A 16,781-nucleotide genomic window follows, 5' to 3' on the forward strand; every position below is an offset into this window, starting at 1 on the left:
CAGTCAAAGTTGATGGACAATGTTTTCTTGATGTCTCATTATTAATGTTAAGATGTCGGGCCATATTATGTGCCCAGGAGAATCGGTTGTGTTGTAATTTGTTTTCTATGCAATAAATATTGGGATATGAACAAATACAGGATCATTAACCCTCAACTTTGCAGGCCACATTTTAAAGTTAACTATTTCTAAGCTCTAAAGAAAGGATCCGCAGTGCCTTAACAGAAGCCAACCACTGGTTATTAGTTGTGATTATTAGATAAATAATGTGTTCCATAACACACTTATCATAATATCTATATTTCATATATATCACTGTGTCCCACACTTAAATGCTGAACTAAAGACTAATATATGTAGTTGGAGAACTCGAAGACCATCAGACAAAACAGGTCATTCCTTGTAGGGAGAAACAACTACCCTGATGAAGGCCACTGGGATGTCGCCTGGCCAAAGGATTCTTTGATTAAGTGTCATGGTGACGGCCGTCAAGGTTCACGGTTCTTTCCTCCGTTATAGGAATATCAGCTCATTATTGTAGTTTGACCTTTGTCTGTGTCGCTCTAAATGTCAGCTCACAGAGTGGGGTATCAAAGATCCTCCCTGGTTCGTTGACAGCACGACAGGCTCGGCGACAACAAAAGGAGAGGGAGAGGTCTAAATGTACAGTAGAGAAGGACAGACAGCGATAGAAGATGCTAAACAGAGCTGATGCCAACAGACACAGCTGGAGGGTGACAGGGAAAAGCTTTAGATAACTGAAACGTGTGAGAGGAGTAGCTAGAATTATATGGTTGACATTACACTTTGAAATTGCTTTTTTCTCCCTTGTGCCCCAGTTAAATTACAGTATGCTTCGGAAGTTAAACAATTTGTTGTATAAATTTGTTTTTAAACATAATTCTACATCTAATAATAGTGTAGAAATAGTGCATGTGAATGACATCAGCTGACAGGAAGTAAACACGGACCCAAGCCGTTGACTTGCAATTCAAGTCCATTGGACCGGTCTATGCTGTTAATTAAACACCTGTGCCTTGTTTTGGATGCCAGAGTCTAGAAAGTTAAGCATTCAGTTCACAAAGTGCAGCTTCATCAACACCATTAAAGACGGATGTAAATACTCAACTCACCAGAGCGTCCACGAGTACCTCAGCACCTTCCTCGCTCTCCTGCAGTGTGTCGATATCCGTCAGCTCCTGCAGCAGGTCCACCACTGCTATGGCAACATGTGGCTGAGGCTAAGGACTACAGAGCTGTGTTTGAAGAGGACTCCACCGATTTAGCAATGCACACTGAGAGCACTGTCGGACTCGCCGTGAATGAAAAAGGGATAAAAATAGAGCAGAGCAGCACTCTTCTTCCTAGTCGAGCCTTAATTACCCACAATGCAACCACTGACAGATCAGTTGGATAATGAACCCATCAGAGCTGCTAAATATAATTCAGCCATCATTAATTCTTGTAATTTACACCTGGCCAAAATGTCTTTCATGAGTTTTGTGTTTTATGTGGGATCGGTCGCATGTGTGCGTGCGTCCATGAGTGAGTGAGTGAGTGAGTGTGCACCTCTGTGTCTGTCCACGGCTAATCTCGCATTCTGCTGCAGTAAACTGCATCATATTTTGGGGGGCTGGTTATGGCTGCATGCTCAAGCACCTCTCGTGGTTGCGGCGACTCACACTTTCCCAAAACACCTTTTATTGCCCGTTTTACATTGCAGTTGACTTCCTGCCGACTCCTCAACCTCTACTCTTAACAGGCCCACAGCCGGTAGGGGTCACTAGTGATGATACAGCTGAGAGCGTCTTTGACCCCCCTCCCTCTGCGCCCACAATAACTGTTTGCGTTGTGCGTTTGCCTAACAGCTAACGGAGTGGACAGCGTGTTTGTCTCACAGCTAATAGAACTCCCAGTACACACACTGCAGTAACTCACCGCAACTCAGCTGCTGCTGCTAAGTGGGAAAAGACAGCTTGATGAGTATAATTTAGTATTTGGCAAGATTGTATGAAGTGTATTATACGACGTCTTCAAGTTGATTGCTTGCATACATCGCCACTTTTTTGGAGCGTGAATGAAGTGTGTTTTACGAGGCCTTACAGCCCATTGTTGTCTAGCCCTGGGGTTCGCCCATTGTGGGTTGTATTCATTCAATCACACAATACGGCAGTGGTCGTTGCAGACACACCTGGCGGAGATCTGCACTCTACTTTATTTAATTCTACCCAATTTTCTTTTGAATGTTTCCTCTGTTCCATCTATTATTGGCTAGAGTAAATTGTGTATAATTTTGTAAAATGTACAAATACATTTCATAATTACAGGATGAGGCTGGCAATATTCCCTATTATTTTGCACTGTAAACAAATACCACGAGAAGACATACACCAACAATGTGTTAGTCCATTTCTGACTCCGCTAAACCGTATGTGGCTCTCAGCCCCAAACCTTATCGCTCCTACTGAAGATGGAAATCTTCAGTAAGAGGTAAAACATATACATATTCAGTTTCATTCAGAAGTGAAAGGATATCAGTGTTTTCATGACTGAGGAGGCCCAGCAGGGAGTGGACGGCGTTAAGCTCCACCAGCAGGTGGTAGAGGTCGGGCATTGTTGCGATCACGTGCATTTCCTGGATAATGTCGTTCAGATCGAGCTCCGTCTCCATGAACCTGGTTTAAGAAGCAAGACATTTTGGTAATCATGTCAGCATTCTATGTTACCATTAATCTTAAAGTGCAGTCGAGGAACTTGGTTATTATAAGTGCTTGACTGCTGTTTTTTGTTAATACATTTCATTTTGGGGATAGTGAACAGTCAGTAATGAGCTTACTTCTCTGGGTTGTCCGGAAACTTAATCCTCAGTTCCTGATTTTTGTACGACCTTTTCTCAAAGGTCAGGATCATTTTCTTCACTGAACTCTCATCCACGGGCTCTGCCTGTGTCATTAGAACATAGAGGGAAGGAGAACAGAGGAAAAGATTTAACAGGGACGGCAGAGAGGAAGAAAAGAAAAAAGCGTTTAACTGAGGAAACTGCTGCAATAACAGAGACATTAAAGCTGCAAGCAGCAATGAACGGGCCCTGGCACCTCCTCTCACGTTGGGGGTATTGGCAGGACGCCTGTTGACGTGACCAGGCACAACTACACAGGAACTCTGCTAAATGCAATGACACAAAAAAACGGTTTACAACTTGTGAAAGGGGCGGGGCTGAAGTATAGGGGCGGGGCAAATTTCACAGTTGTTAGGCGAAAAATCAAGATTATTATAATTTTTCATCGTAACGGTGATCAGATTGTCCTGACAAAATCTGAAGTCGATCTGATCATATGTAAAATTCAAGATGGCCCACTTTGTGTTGGGTTTACGATAAACATCCAGGAGACTTGTTGTCTCCACATGTTGCATACACCAACCACATATCATAGCTCTAGGTGATCAGGATGTACATTTTCACTACTTCTAATGTCTGCTAAATGTCATGAGTCTTCCAGCACCACTAGCCTTTCAACAATGCAATACATTTCTAGAAATAATAATTATTATTATTTCAATACCACCTGGTCAGTGCTAAGACATTAGTTATGGTCACCCTAATTATGAGGGTGGAGCAGAGTAGCAAGAACCTTTCTACAATCGGGGGAGCGTGAAAGCATTTCACTGGAAGAAGAATGCGTTTGACCGCCTGATGGCTTAAAAGCCTGCAAAGTGTTGGAGAGATAATAACTGGTTAGGAAATTACAATTGTCTGACATTATGGAACAGTGCAGCACTTTCCTCTCAGTGGCTCTTGACACCATGAAAAGGCTGCCGTGTCGGATAATTTGAACATGATAATAGATGTTCAGTTTTCTAATGGACTAAAATAACGTGTCAACACCAGTACTGACAACGGGTTCTTTTTGCCCTGAAATAACCACAAAGAAACGCTCCTGGTCCTGATCCACAGATTGTTCACTGTTCTAGTGCTGTAGTACTTGCAACTCTACTCAACTTGCAACAAGTGAACACTGATGAGTGACTTGGACTCGGGGCCTAAACAATCCATCCTTAATTTGAACCTGTGGATAATCTGAGGGAAAATAATGTAAATAATGTGCGCATGTTAATTTTTTGGGAGCGGACAGTGAAGGAGACTAGTAATTCCTGGAACACATTGTGCTGCACTTCAACACTGAAAAACACCGTTTAAAACTATGAACAACAGAGGAACTATCATTTAAAACAAAAAACATGGCACTTTGCAGAGAAACAAATGGAACAATTCTGTAATAATCACATAAATAATTTTACCCACCTCAGGTTCGTCTTCATCCTGGTCCATCAGTTTCTCCAGGATCCTCTTCTTGTCCCCAGTCAGCTCCTCGGTGTCCCTCATTTCGCCCCCTCCTTCCATTCCTGCTGCTTCCCGGTATCTGGCCAGCTCCCTGGCACTCAGCCCTTTCTGCTGCTTCCCCCCTCTGGAGTCCTCATCTCCTCCCGCTGCTCCTCCATCCTCCCCCCTGGGACGCTTTGCTCCTCTGTCAGGCTGCCAGGTGAGAGGAGATGGAGACATGTAACGTTAATGATCGTACACAAGAATTTGGTCCGTTTGGTGACGTATGAATACAAAGAGGGATGTTGTTAAGGCCTTGAGACAACCAAGGTGTAGCTCAAGTAAAATGTAGAGGAACATGTAATGCATAAGAATTGATTGGAGAAAAACAATTAAATGCATCGTTTTATCCCACAGGGAAGTCTCTCCATGAACAAGAGAGAAGATGACCACAGAAGCTCTTTAAGGAAACAATGCATCGGGACCTTTCATGAATCATATTCATCTACTTCTTTGTCTCACATAAGTAAAGTACACCTTCCACACAGCAGCAGTTGACGTGTTAAGTTTATCTGCGTCTGTATGTAAACTAGTTTGGCCAACTACAACGAGCTGAAGTGTCAGAGTCGTAGCTACATTCATTCACTACATCCACACAGCAACCTGTCCACGCTAACTGCTAACGTTATTTATCGACAAACAAAACCTTGGTCTGCTATCATGCAGCGCTTCACAAAGCCAACATACTTTAAATCACGGGCAGTTAACAAACTGACTTAAACAGACACAACAAAGCAGATAACGAGACTGAACTGAAGCCCGCCAGCGGCCACCAGTAACTGCTAGCAATGCTATTGTCAGCAGCCCAAGAATGATAGAAGTTAAGGCTAGATTATAGTTCCTCATTGGTGAGCGGAATAAAATATCTACCTGATAGTTCAGAAGCTCTCCGACATCCATGTCACCTGGTTAAAAACCTAAACGTAAGAATGTTTTGCTCAAGCTCATGAAGGGAACAAGAGCGTAAGTTGCACTTCAGCAGCTAGCTATCCGGCTAACAACAAGCTCTCCATACACACACACACGCTTGCCGTAAAACGCCTATTTTCACTGTCGTAGCTAGTGACTGTCGTAAACATTGCCTGATACCCATGATATGGTACATCCGTGATTTCATCTCATGATGAACCATTCACTTTTTTTTCTGTAAATCTAGGAAAAACATTAAGTCAGTCACTTTTTTATATATTTTTTTCAATAATAGACAATAAAATGTCACATTATCTATTTTGTTTAAAGCTTATATGCACAGAAGTGCTTCAAGCAAGATTTCAAATCGGATTTACTTATCCTGAAATATCTGTGAACAAATAACAGCGTAGTTTATTCATGCTTTATGTGGAGACAGACTGGATTGAGATTTTCCAGTCCAGTTTTGCCTCAGAGGATAACAGCTGTCACAACTCGGGTCTTGGTCTGTGACAGGAGGAGACACACGAGCATGGACAACAACAAAGCAATTTACTTACTGCAGTAGTTCCGTGTTGCACAAGCCACGAGTCAGTGGGTCAAATCCGCATAACAGGTGGAACAGATGTGCCCAGATGTGTGTCACGTCTCTAATGATCCCTGACAAAAACAAGAGCAGGATACTAGCAGACAGGGCAGAGGGTCCGCATACTGTTGAAGGGATTCATGCTATTTGTGACATGTGTGTTTATATATTTACAAGTGTTTTGACTGGAGGGGTGCGAATAATAATTAGTACAAAGCAAATTGATCGTAAAACGTAAAACATAATACAATACAGCTGTGCGATAAATATCATTTTCGTGAAGTTTAAACTGTTCAGATTGACAGTTTCAGAGACAACTGCAATACACAGTAGTACAGCTGTTAAATGTTTTTGTGATCTTTGTAACACGTTACAGCTCCACATATACCGTTTCAGAAATGATTCTGTCAATTATAATGTCACAAACATGTTGTTCTCAAAGTAATATAACCTGACAAAAATGCAAAAGTGTTTTTCCTGCAACAAAATCCTTTCAGCGTATTCGCTAATCCTGAAATACATCCCCTTAATGATACATGGTAAAATAAGACATGACTGTTTCCTCATCAGACCTCACATAATATAATCCTGCTCTTGAGGGCTCAATGTTGCTGTATTATTTGCAGGAGAGCTTTATATGCCAAGCTGTCTTATTGTTCCAGACAGGCAGAAAATCACCTTGTCAATGAGCATCATTGGCAAACGTATGAGCGGTGCATGGTGTGGAAGGCTCCATTGCCACTCCAGTCTCTGGCCAGTGATCTGTGACGGTGGAGCAACAGAAACAACATTTAAAAGGGAAGCCACTGCCAAGCAGCCAAGCTTGACGTCTCGGGGAACACGAGGGAAAGAAGCACTTGTTCAAAGGAAACTGAGAGACACGGAGTGAAAGAGAGTGAAAGAGAGCGAGGGGGGTGAAAAATACAAATGCGTATGAAAATACCGAGGTGAGAGACAGGGAGGCAGCTTCAGCCTTTATTGGCCTAACTGGAAATAACTTATTTCCATGAAGTTTACAACATAATTTTGATTAAAAATGGTAAATTATATCAAATCAGATCAATATTTCCCAAATTATATGTTGTGATGCTAAAAATGAGTCTTGATGGTGAGCTCACAGGTATTAAAGGTTTTGTGTAACGCAAGGCTTATGATTTAATGTTAAGTGTTGCTGACAGCGCAGCTCCAGTATTTAAACAATGATGATGAAACACGTGTTCATCAGACGTGGAGAAGCCTGCCTAGCAAAAGACGACGACTGCAGCAAGACATCAAGTAAAAACCGTGGGATTAAACTCTTTGTCAACAAAGAAAGGAGGATGGAGTTTAAGTTTAAGTTTAAGTGAACAGCATTTGGTAAGTCAACTGCGTTTGTTGTTTTACATCTAATATCTGAATGGCCCTTGAGTGTGTAGCAGAATGTGTGTTCCGCTGCAGGTCTGCTGGATTCATTTGTTGCTTTGTTGTCATATCAACAAAGCAACATTCAATGGTTCTTGTGAGTTTGTTGTTGTCATTGTGTTAATTATATAGATTTGGACTGTATGCATTGTCCGTTAATTACGAAGCATACCGTCATGCGTGGAGTTATTGTTTGTTAAGCTAGTTTAGCGTAGCCTCCCAGAAATGCGGTGCCTCAGCTGTCTTTTGTTTTGTTGTTTTTTGTTCACAAAGCCGGTTGTCTCCTATGTGAGCGCAGTCCACCGAAAACATTATATTTCCCACAATTTAAGCTTCTGCATTTTCCAAATGCACTAGTATTATTGAAACGTACTGTTCGGTTCGTAAGCCTCGTACCGAACGGTTTAATACGAATACATGTATTGTTACACCCCTAGAAACAAATAACCGTAGCTTGCGCGTCATAATGAGATTATTCGGTGGTGTTTCAGCTGCAGGACTGCACTGAAGGCCCAGGTATAAAATGCACGGCCCGCCACAGTCAACCAGCAACCTCGGAATCAACTCTGAATTTCCTCCACTGCTGCAGCTGCCTTGAAACCTCCATTATTACAAATCCTTTCTGCTCTACACAATGATTAACACATTCCACAATCCCTGAAGGAGCCAAAAGCTTTTCATACACAACCGTCTGCTAAATGACATCGCCTCATCATTTCCCTGCAGAATTATTCCGGGGCGACGCTGTATGATCGTTTCCACAGAATCCTACCCCTTCTCCTTTGAAACAGAACAATGCAATTTCACACAAGCTGTGAGGGCTGATTGCATTAAATTGCATGAGGTCAGTGTGATTGTATCATGCTGTGGAGGCCAACATAAGTGTGCTCAAAATTCAGAGTGGCAATGCTATCATTGAAAGAGAAGGAGAGATAGATGATGAGGAACGATTGGCTTTATCATTTCCCCTCGCAAAGTAAAGCGGTGCAATCAAATGATTTTCTCTCCCCTCAGATATGATTTGAGTTATGAATCACATCAGCAGCCGCCAACACACAGTTCAAGATAAATTTCTTATCTCGATTTCCACAACAGTGAAGATTCAACAAGTTGTTCGAGTCATGATGGCAGGCCTTCTGTGGACGAAGAAAGCCTTTCTATCAACTATGTACCATCCTCCTCGCCAGGCAACCATTAGATTAGGAAAAAATCGAAAGTAACAAAAAAACTAACAGGATTTATTCCGACAGACTAGTCAAAACCATCAAAAATCAAAAATGGCGCCAATGACTCCTTTAGTGTTTGAGCGTGGAGGGAGTTCTGCATGACTTTAATGGAGAAAACCGTTCTCATCATTTTTTCAGCTCAAGATTTCTTACAGTCCAGTGAAATTGTATTTTCAACATTTGCAACATGTATTGTATATACAGTGTACACATACGACATCCTCCGTCCCGGGACCCTCACATCGGTAGAGGAAAAACTCCTCCCAAAAAACCCTTTTACGGCGAGAAAGACAAAAAAAGAAAGAACAGAAGTGCAATAGATGTCATGTGTACAGCATGAACAACATAACAGAGTTAAAACACATTCAATGCAAATGACAAATTATTCATATAATGAGAGTATTAAGCAGAATAATGATGGGAGAGAGAAGAGGAGCTCAGTGTATCCTAGGAGGTCCCATGGCAGTCTTGGCCTATAGCTGCATATCTGGGGCTGGTCCAAGGCAAACCTGAACCAGCCCTAACTATAAGCGTCATCAAAAGAGAAAGTCTCAAGCCTACTCTTAAATGTGGTGAGTGTGTCTGCCCCCGGACTGAAACTGGAAGCTGGTTCCACGGAAGAGGAGCTTGATAACTGAAGGCTCTGGCTCCCATCCTACTTTTTGAGACTCTAGGAACCATAAGTAACCCTGAATTTAGGGAGCGCAGCTCTCTAGTGGGGCAGTATGGTTCTATAAGCTTGTTAAGATATGACGGTGCCTGAATATTAGGGCTTTGTGGGTGAACTCTGGGTTGTCATGGATTAGGTCCACTAATAAACTTTTTGTAGAAATGAGATCCGCTCCATCCAAAGTGAGATGAATGCCAACTCTCCTAATCAGACCAGGTTTTACCCCAGAAAGTCTGCCAATTATCTACGAAGCCCAGACAGAATGATGACATGCGGCTAAACATGTCGTCACTGATCAGGTTTGGATTTGCTGCTAAGCTAAAGTATGGAAGCTAACGTTAGCAGAACTCAACAACGTGTCAACAACTGTTGGATTAAGCGAAAAGTCGCAAACAGAGGGAGAGAGGTATGACTTTTTAAATGTTTAGATGTACAGCAGGTAATTAATCGCTTGTACTGAAGAAAATCACACAATTTATTTTGTTTAGCTGAAGCTGCGAAAGTACGCTATCAGATACGCTGGAGACAGGAAGTAAGACAAGGTGACATATAAACACTGAACCAACATGACAGCCTCATTCTGAACTTTCATCTACATGAGAATCAACATGAGCTCAAGTCCAATACTACAGTATCTGTTCTCTCATGTGTGTGAGGAGGACTCGATAAAACTTCTTCACACCCAAACTTGACCAAATTAATTCACGATTTTTAAATTAGTTTCAGGTCTAAGTGCACAAACAGAATGTTGGTTGCAAAAAGCAACAGGTGATAAAAAACTGCTCATTTCTCTGTGACTAAGATGTTTTAGTGAGGACAGTTTAAAGGACAGAGACTGACTGACTCATGTTCTTCTGCTCTAAACATGAACTCTGTACTTTGTGGTGTTTCAGGAGGAAAACTGCCTCAGTTATACTCTCATATTAGTTTCACATTTTCTCCATCAGCTTCGTATGAAACCCTGTAAATAAGACAAGAAGAAAATACTTTGTTCATTCTTGAATCAAGAAATACTTTATTCATCATGTAAACCTTCAGTTTGTTCACATCCCATCAGTAAAGTCTGTTCAATGACTCTTGTTCAATGATTTCATGAACACATTCACTTCATCCTCATAATCTATTTGTTTGACCAGAATCTCAGTTACGTCAAAGAGAATAATGAATGATTTCCTAATTGATTATGATTATAATAATGAGTTATATAATACATCATAGAACCTCTTTTGTATAACGATTAAGAAAACAACAAGAACAACATTAAATCTGTGATAGAAAATAAACGTAATTTCATTTAAAGAAATCTTTACAAAGAGTGCTGAGAACTAAATCTCTTTGATAAAGGAAGCTCTGGTGATTTCTCTCTTTAAGAGCCATGCAGTGGAAGAGAAACAACAACTAACAAATACATCAATACTAATGTTCAGCAAACATTTAAACCTCGGAGCAGTTTACATTTTCCTGCAGAGAAATATCAGTTCAGGTCAACAAAGATCATCATGAGCAGTGATAGCCTCCATGGCTAAACAGACACAGAAAGGAGCTCCACCTAAAGACACTCAAACATTTACACAACAATAGTGAGAAGATGTCAAAGTACCGCCCACAATGTTTGATTGACAGGTGATGAAAAATCAGCTCTCAGCGACAATGATGGAGACAAAATGAGTTTCAGGATCAAAACACAGAAATTAATTTGCTGTTCCTTAAATCACTTCTGACTATTTGAGTTTACAAAACTCAGCAGTGTTTCCAGAAGAACAAAACCTAATTCCAGCATAGAGAGGCTGAGTGAATGTGGTCTGGACTCTGTGGAGGAGAGTCATGGTTTCAGAGACGCTGTAGAAAGACAGAATACCTGCTCTGTGATCCAGGTACACTCCTACTCTGGAGGACCGAGGACCAGAGACGGGAGTATGGATCTTGTTGTACCAAAATGCAAAACTTTTTTTGTCACATTGTAATGCCCAAGATTTGCCATTGTATCCAAACACACATTCACTAGAGCTCCCTGTTCTGCTGATATTCTTGTATGTGACTGCTACAAAAACTCCTCCTCTACACTCCACCTCCCAGTAACAACGTCCAGTCAGACTCTCTCTACTCAGGACCTGACACCATGAATTGAATCTGTCTGGGTGACTAGAATAAGACTGTTGTTTTCTCATTAATGTTGCTTTTCTGTTGCCCTCAGATAATAACAGCAGTGTGAATGCTGTGTTTGGATCCAGTGTGATTTCACGTGAATATCTTAAGAACTCAGCTCTGGTCTTGGGCTCTGCTTGTGAATGTGACAGTAAAACGTCCACTTCAGTCACTGCCAGTGAGACGTTTGTCCTCTTCTCTCTCAGAACGTCCTGTAGTTTATCTCTGACTTCTGACACAGCCGCCGTCACGTCCTCAAAGTAGCTCAGAGGACGGATATCGATGCCGGACGAGTCTGTAGGTTCTCTGAGTGGTGACAGTGAGGGGTAGTTGTGTAGAAACTGGTTGTGATCCTCTGTGTGTGAGAGCAGCTTCAGCTCAGCGTCTTTCCTCTTCAGCTCAGAGATCTCCTGCTCCAGCTTCTCCTGAAGCTCTTTGACTCGACTCACTTCGCTTTTCTGCTGGGATCTGACCTGCTGCTTCACATCGGAGCTTCTTTTCTCCATGAGACGGATCAGCTCGGTGAAGATCTTCTCGCTGTCCTTCACTGCTTCATCAGCAGAGCGATTGACGGCCTCCACCTCCTGCTGAAGCAGCTTCACGTCTTTCTCTCTGTCCTGGATTCTCTGCTGGATGTTTAGTCGACTCACCTCCAGCTCTCTCTGCCTCTCAGTCCTTTCTGCTGCAGCTGTGACTGTGTCGTGGCCTTTGTGTTCATCCACGGAGCAGAGGTAACAGATACACTGCTGATCAGTACGACAGAACATCTTCATCACCTCATCGTGACGAGAGCAGATGTTCTCCTGGAGCTTCTTGGAGGGGTCCACCAGCTTGTGTTTTTCAAAGACGGGGAATTCATAATGAGGCTGGAGGTGTTTCTCACAATAAGAGGCCAGACAGAAGAGACAGGACTTGAGGGCTTTCCGTTTCCTCCCAGTGCAGACATCACAGGACACACGTTCAGGTCCAGCATAGCAGTGATCAGCAGGAGCAGCTTGGAGTCCAGTCTTCTTCAGCTCCTCCACTAAAACTGCTAACATGGTGTTTTTCAGCAGGACAGGCCTCGGTGTGAAGGTCTGCCTACACTGAGGGCAGCTGTGGAGTTTCTTCACATCCTCTTCATCCCAGAAGCTTTTAATACAGTTCATGCAGTAGCTGTGTCCACAGGGAGTAGCCACCGGATCCTTCAGTAGATCCAGACAGATGGAACAAGAGAAGGTTTCCCGATCCAGCTGAACTCCTTTCTGCGCCATTTCACCTCTCAGTGACAACGACTGTCTGAGTTTCACTTCACTAGAAGCGACTCTGCTTTGACTTCTGATCTGAACAACATGTGTTTGTTCAGTGAATGGAGGCTGTCAGCTCTATCGCTTCACCACCATGTTGGTTACACCCATCTTTAAAACTGTAGATCTGAAGGGGAGGGAACAAGGAGATATGTGGACAGAGTGGAGGTGGCTGTGTTTGAGAGCAGGAGGAAGAAGGAGGGGTTATCAAGCTGTGCTTCATTCCAGGAAGAGGAGCAGCGTTGTGAATGTGAACTTTGCTTCCTCATTTACAAACAGAGCCTCGGTTAAAACCTGCTCCACGTTTTAAACATTTCATTTCTGTAGTTGTTAAATATTTCTTGTCTCCTCAGAGGAAGAGTTATAGACAAACATGAAGCCATCAAAAGACTAATTCTGTTCAGTTTTCTTTCACTGCTTAAAAACAGCAGACAAAAGAGTTATCAAATGAAACTAATATGAAACATTTAAATTGCCGTATAACACCTTTCTCTCATATTTAATATTAAACTTTGAAGCATTTGTAACAAAACATTTGAGTTTCAAGATATGATCCTGATGCAAAGCAGCGTTTCAAGATTCACATTTATTCATTTCATGACGTCATGACTGGACCTGATATAATCTGCACATTTTCCATTTGTTGTTGATGTTAAAATATTCCACCTGTTGTGAAAGCTGAGTCACTCACTGGTTGAGTGACGACTGAGAAACCTCCTCAGGAACAACATGAATCTCCAGCAACCATAAATGATTGTGTCTCGATGACTCGACATGAGACTGAACATGTTGCTGCTTCCAGACGTCGAGTCCTTCTGAAGTTGATTCTGGTTGAACTGAAAGCAGCGTTTCATATGGATATTATCACGGTTATTAAATTGTTCCTAAAGAACTTCTGAACTGGAAAAGGTGGAGTAACTTTACATGTGATGGTGCAATAAATCAATCACAGCTGTCAGGAACCCTCATCATGACTGTTTTAGATGCATTTATTTGTTGATGATTGAGGATAAATGAGAGAAACTCTTGAGCTCAGCAGGCTGTTTGGTGGCTCCACAGATTTCACCCTGGACAACATGAGTCACAAGAAGTTTGAGTCGAGTCTGGATTCAAACTTTACAACATGGTCTGGCTGTGAGGTGACAGATAAACACTGAACCAACATGACAGCCTCATTCTGAACTTCCATCAGTATCTGTTGCCTCCTGTGTGTGAGGAGGACTCAATACAACTTATTCACACCCAAACTTCACCAAATTAATTCACTATTTTTATATATTTTTCATGTCTGTGTAATAAATCCTCTTTATTGACTAAGTGCACAAACAGAATGTTGGTTGTAAGAAGCGACACGAGATATAAAACTCTGCTCATTTCTCTGTGACTAAGATGTTTTAGTGAGGACAGTTTAAAGGACAGAGACTGACTGACTCATGTTCTTCTGCTCTAAACATGAACTCTGTACTTTGTGGTGTTTCAGGAGGAAAACTGACTCAGTTATTCTCTCATATTAGTTTCACATTTTCTCCATCAGCTTCGTATGAAACCCTGTAAATAAGACAAGAAGAAAAGACTTTGTTCATTCTTGAATCAAGAAATACTTTATTCATCATGTAAACCTTCAGTTTGTTCACATCCCATCAGTAAAGTCTGTTCAATAACTCTTGTTCAATGATTTCATGAACACATTCACTTCATCCTCATAATCGATTTGTTTGACCAGAATCTCAGTTACGTCAAAGAGAATAATGAATGATTTCCTCATTGATTATGATTCTAATAATGAGTTATATAATACATCATAGAACCTCTTTTGTATAACGATTAAGAAAACAACAAGAACAACATTAAATCTGTGATAGAAAATAAACGTAATTTCATTTAAAGAAATCTTTACAAAGAGTGCTGAGAACTAAATCTCTTTGATAAAGGAAGCTCTGGTGATTTCTCTCTTTAAGAGCCATGCAGTGGAAGAGAAACAACAACTAACAAATACATCAATACTAATGTTCAGCAAACATTTAAACCTCGGAGCAGTTTACATTTTCCTGCAGAGAAATATCAGTTCAGGTCAACAAAGATCATCATGAGCAGTGATAGCCTCCATGGCTAAACAGACACAGAAAGGAGCTCCACCTAAAGACACTCAAACATTTACACAACAATAGTGAGAAGATGTCAAAGTACCGCCCACAATGTTTGATTGACAGGTGATAAAAATCAGCAATTAAGCGACAATGATGGAGACAAAATGAGTTTCAGGATCAAAACACAGAAATTAATTTGCTGTTCCTTAAATCACTTCTGACTATTTGAGTTTACAAAACTCAGCAGTGTTTCCAAAATCATAAAACCTAATTCCAGCATAGAGAGGCTGAGTGAATGTGGTCTGGACTCTGTGGAGGAGAGTCATGGTTTCAGAGACGCTGTAGAAAGACAGAATACCTGCTCTGTGATCCAGGTACACTCCTACTCTGGAGGACTGAGGACCAGAGACGGGAGTTTGGATCTTGTTGTACCAAAATACAAAACTGTTTTTGACACAATGTAGCGCCCAAGATTTGTCATTCAATCCAAATCCACATTCATCAGACCACCCTGTTCTGCTGATATTCTTGTATGCGACTGCTACATAAACTTGTTCTCCTCTCCACTCCACCTCCCAGTAACAACGTCCAGTCAGACTCTCTCTACTCAGGACCTGAAACCATCCAGTGAATCTGTCTGGGTGACTAGAATAAGACTGATGTTTTCTCATAAATGTTGCTTTTCTGTTCCCCTCAGATAATAACAGCCTTGTGAATGCTGTGTTTGGATCCAGTGTGATTTCACTTGAATATCTTAAGAACTCAGCTCTGGTCTTGGGCTCTGCTTGTGAATGTGACAGTAAAACGTCCACTTCAGTCACTGCCAGTGAGACGTTTGTCCACTTCTCTCTCAGAACGTCCTGTAGTTTATCTCTGACTTCTGACACAGCCGCCGTCACGTCCTCAAAGTAGCTCAGAGGACGGATATCGATGCCGGACGAGTCTGTAGGTTCTCTGAGTGGTGACAGTGAGGGGTAGTTGTGTAGAAACTGGTTGTGATCCTCTGTGTGTGAGAGCAGCTTCAGCTCAGCGTCTCTCCTCTTCAGCTCAGAGATCTCCTGCTCCAGCTTCTCCTGAAGCTCTTTGACTCGACTCACTTCGCTTTTCTGCTGGGATCTGACCTGCTGCTTCACATCGGAGCTTCTTTTCTCCATGAGACGGATCAGCTCGGTGAAGATCTTCTCGCTGTCCTTCACCGCTTCATCAGCAGAGCGATTGACGGCCTCCACCTCCTGCTGAAGCAGCTTCACGTCTTTCTCTCTGTCCTGGATTCTCTGCTGGATGTTTAGTCGACTCACCTCCAGCTCTCTCTGCCTCTCAGTCCTTTCTGCTGCAGCTGTGACTGTGTCGTGGCCTTTGTGTTCATCCACGGAGCAGAGGTAACAGATACACTGCTGATCAGTACGACAGAACATCTTCATCACCTCATCGTGACGAGAGCAGATGTTCTCCTGGAGCTTCTTGGAGGGGTCCACCATCTTGTGTTTTTCAAAGACAGGGGATTCATAATGAGGCTGGAGGTGTTTCTCACAGTAAGAGGCCAGACAGAAGAGACAGGACTTGAGGGCTTTCCGTTTCCTCCCAGTGCAGACATCACAGGACACATCTTCAGGTCCAGCATAGCAGTGATCAGCAGGAGCAGCTTGGAGTCCAGTCTTCTTCAGCTCCTCCACTAAAACTGCTAACATGGTGTTTTTCAGCAGGACAGGCCTCGGTGTGAAGGTCTGCCTACACTGAGGGCAGCTGTGGAGTTTCTTCACATCCTCTTCATCCCAGAAGCTTTTAATACAGTTCATGCAGTAGCTGTGTCCACAGGGAATAGTCACCGGATCCTTCAGTAGATCCAGACAGATGGAACAAGAGAAGGTTTCCCGATCCAGCTGAACTCCTTTCTGCGCCATTTCACCTCTCAGTAACAACGACTGTCTGAGTTTCACTTCACTAGAAGCGACTCTGCTTTGACTTCTGATCTGAACAACATGTGTTTGTTCAGTGAATGGAGGCTGTCAGCTCTATCGCTTCACCACCATGTTGGTTACACCCATCTTTAAAACTGTAGATCTGAAGGGGAGGGAACAAGGAGATATGTG

At 42.3% G+C, this 16,781-nt stretch overlaps 2 protein-coding genes across 2 annotated transcripts in view; both read right to left on the reverse strand.

Moving 5' to 3' along the window:
• Positions 1-5,405, reverse strand: part of ctnnbl1 (catenin, beta like 1) — a 46,434-nt gene extending 41,029 nt beyond the window's left edge. Inside the window, exons 1-5 of the mRNA XM_076095444.1 lie at positions 5,252-5,405; positions 4,304-4,534; positions 2,837-2,943; positions 2,536-2,675; positions 1,134-1,231 (exon numbers count right to left, since the gene is read on the reverse strand). Of these exons, the coding sequence (XP_075951559.1) occupies positions 1,134-1,231; positions 2,536-2,675; positions 2,837-2,943; positions 4,304-4,534; positions 5,252-5,281 (606 nt within the window). The 5' untranslated portion in view covers positions 5,282-5,405. The remainder of the gene's footprint in view (positions 1-1,133; positions 1,232-2,535; positions 2,676-2,836; positions 2,944-4,303; positions 4,535-5,251) is intronic.
• A 4,755-nt stretch (positions 5,406-10,160) lies between these two features.
• Positions 10,161-16,726, reverse strand: LOC142954376 (uncharacterized). Its single transcript, XM_076095341.1, has 3 exons — positions 14,914-16,726; positions 14,032-14,068; positions 10,161-12,646 (listed from the first exon to the last, which is right to left on the reverse strand). Exons 1-3 carry the CDS (start codon positions 16,590-16,592, stop codon positions 10,895-10,897), a joined length of 3,468 nt encoding a protein of 1,155 aa, XP_075951456.1. The 5' UTR covers positions 16,593-16,726; the 3' UTR covers positions 10,161-10,894.
• Between the last annotated feature and the right edge of the window lie 55 nt (positions 16,727-16,781).

Source organism: Anarhichas minor, unplaced genomic scaffold, assembly GCF_050575085.1.
Source record: "Anarhichas minor isolate MPS153535 unplaced genomic scaffold, ASM5057508v1 ptg000020l, whole genome shotgun sequence".
NCBI lineage: Eukaryota > Metazoa > Chordata > Actinopteri > Perciformes > Anarhichadidae > Anarhichas > Anarhichas minor.

Excerpts from the sequence above, each read along its gene's own strand:
- LOC142954376 (XM_076095341.1), bottom strand. The coding sequence starts at position 16,592 with ATGGCGCAGAAAGGAGTTCAGCTGGATCGGGAAACCTTCTCTTGTTCC. Across the intron at positions 14,069-14,913 it reads GAGTTTTGTAAACTCAAATA|TACAGAGTTCATGTTTAGAG; the intron begins GTCAGAAGTGAT and ends AACACCACAAAG. Across the intron at positions 12,647-14,031 it reads GAGCAGAAGAACATGAGTCA|GTTCAGATCAGAAGTCAAAG; the intron begins GTCAGTCTCTGT and ends CAAACACATGTT.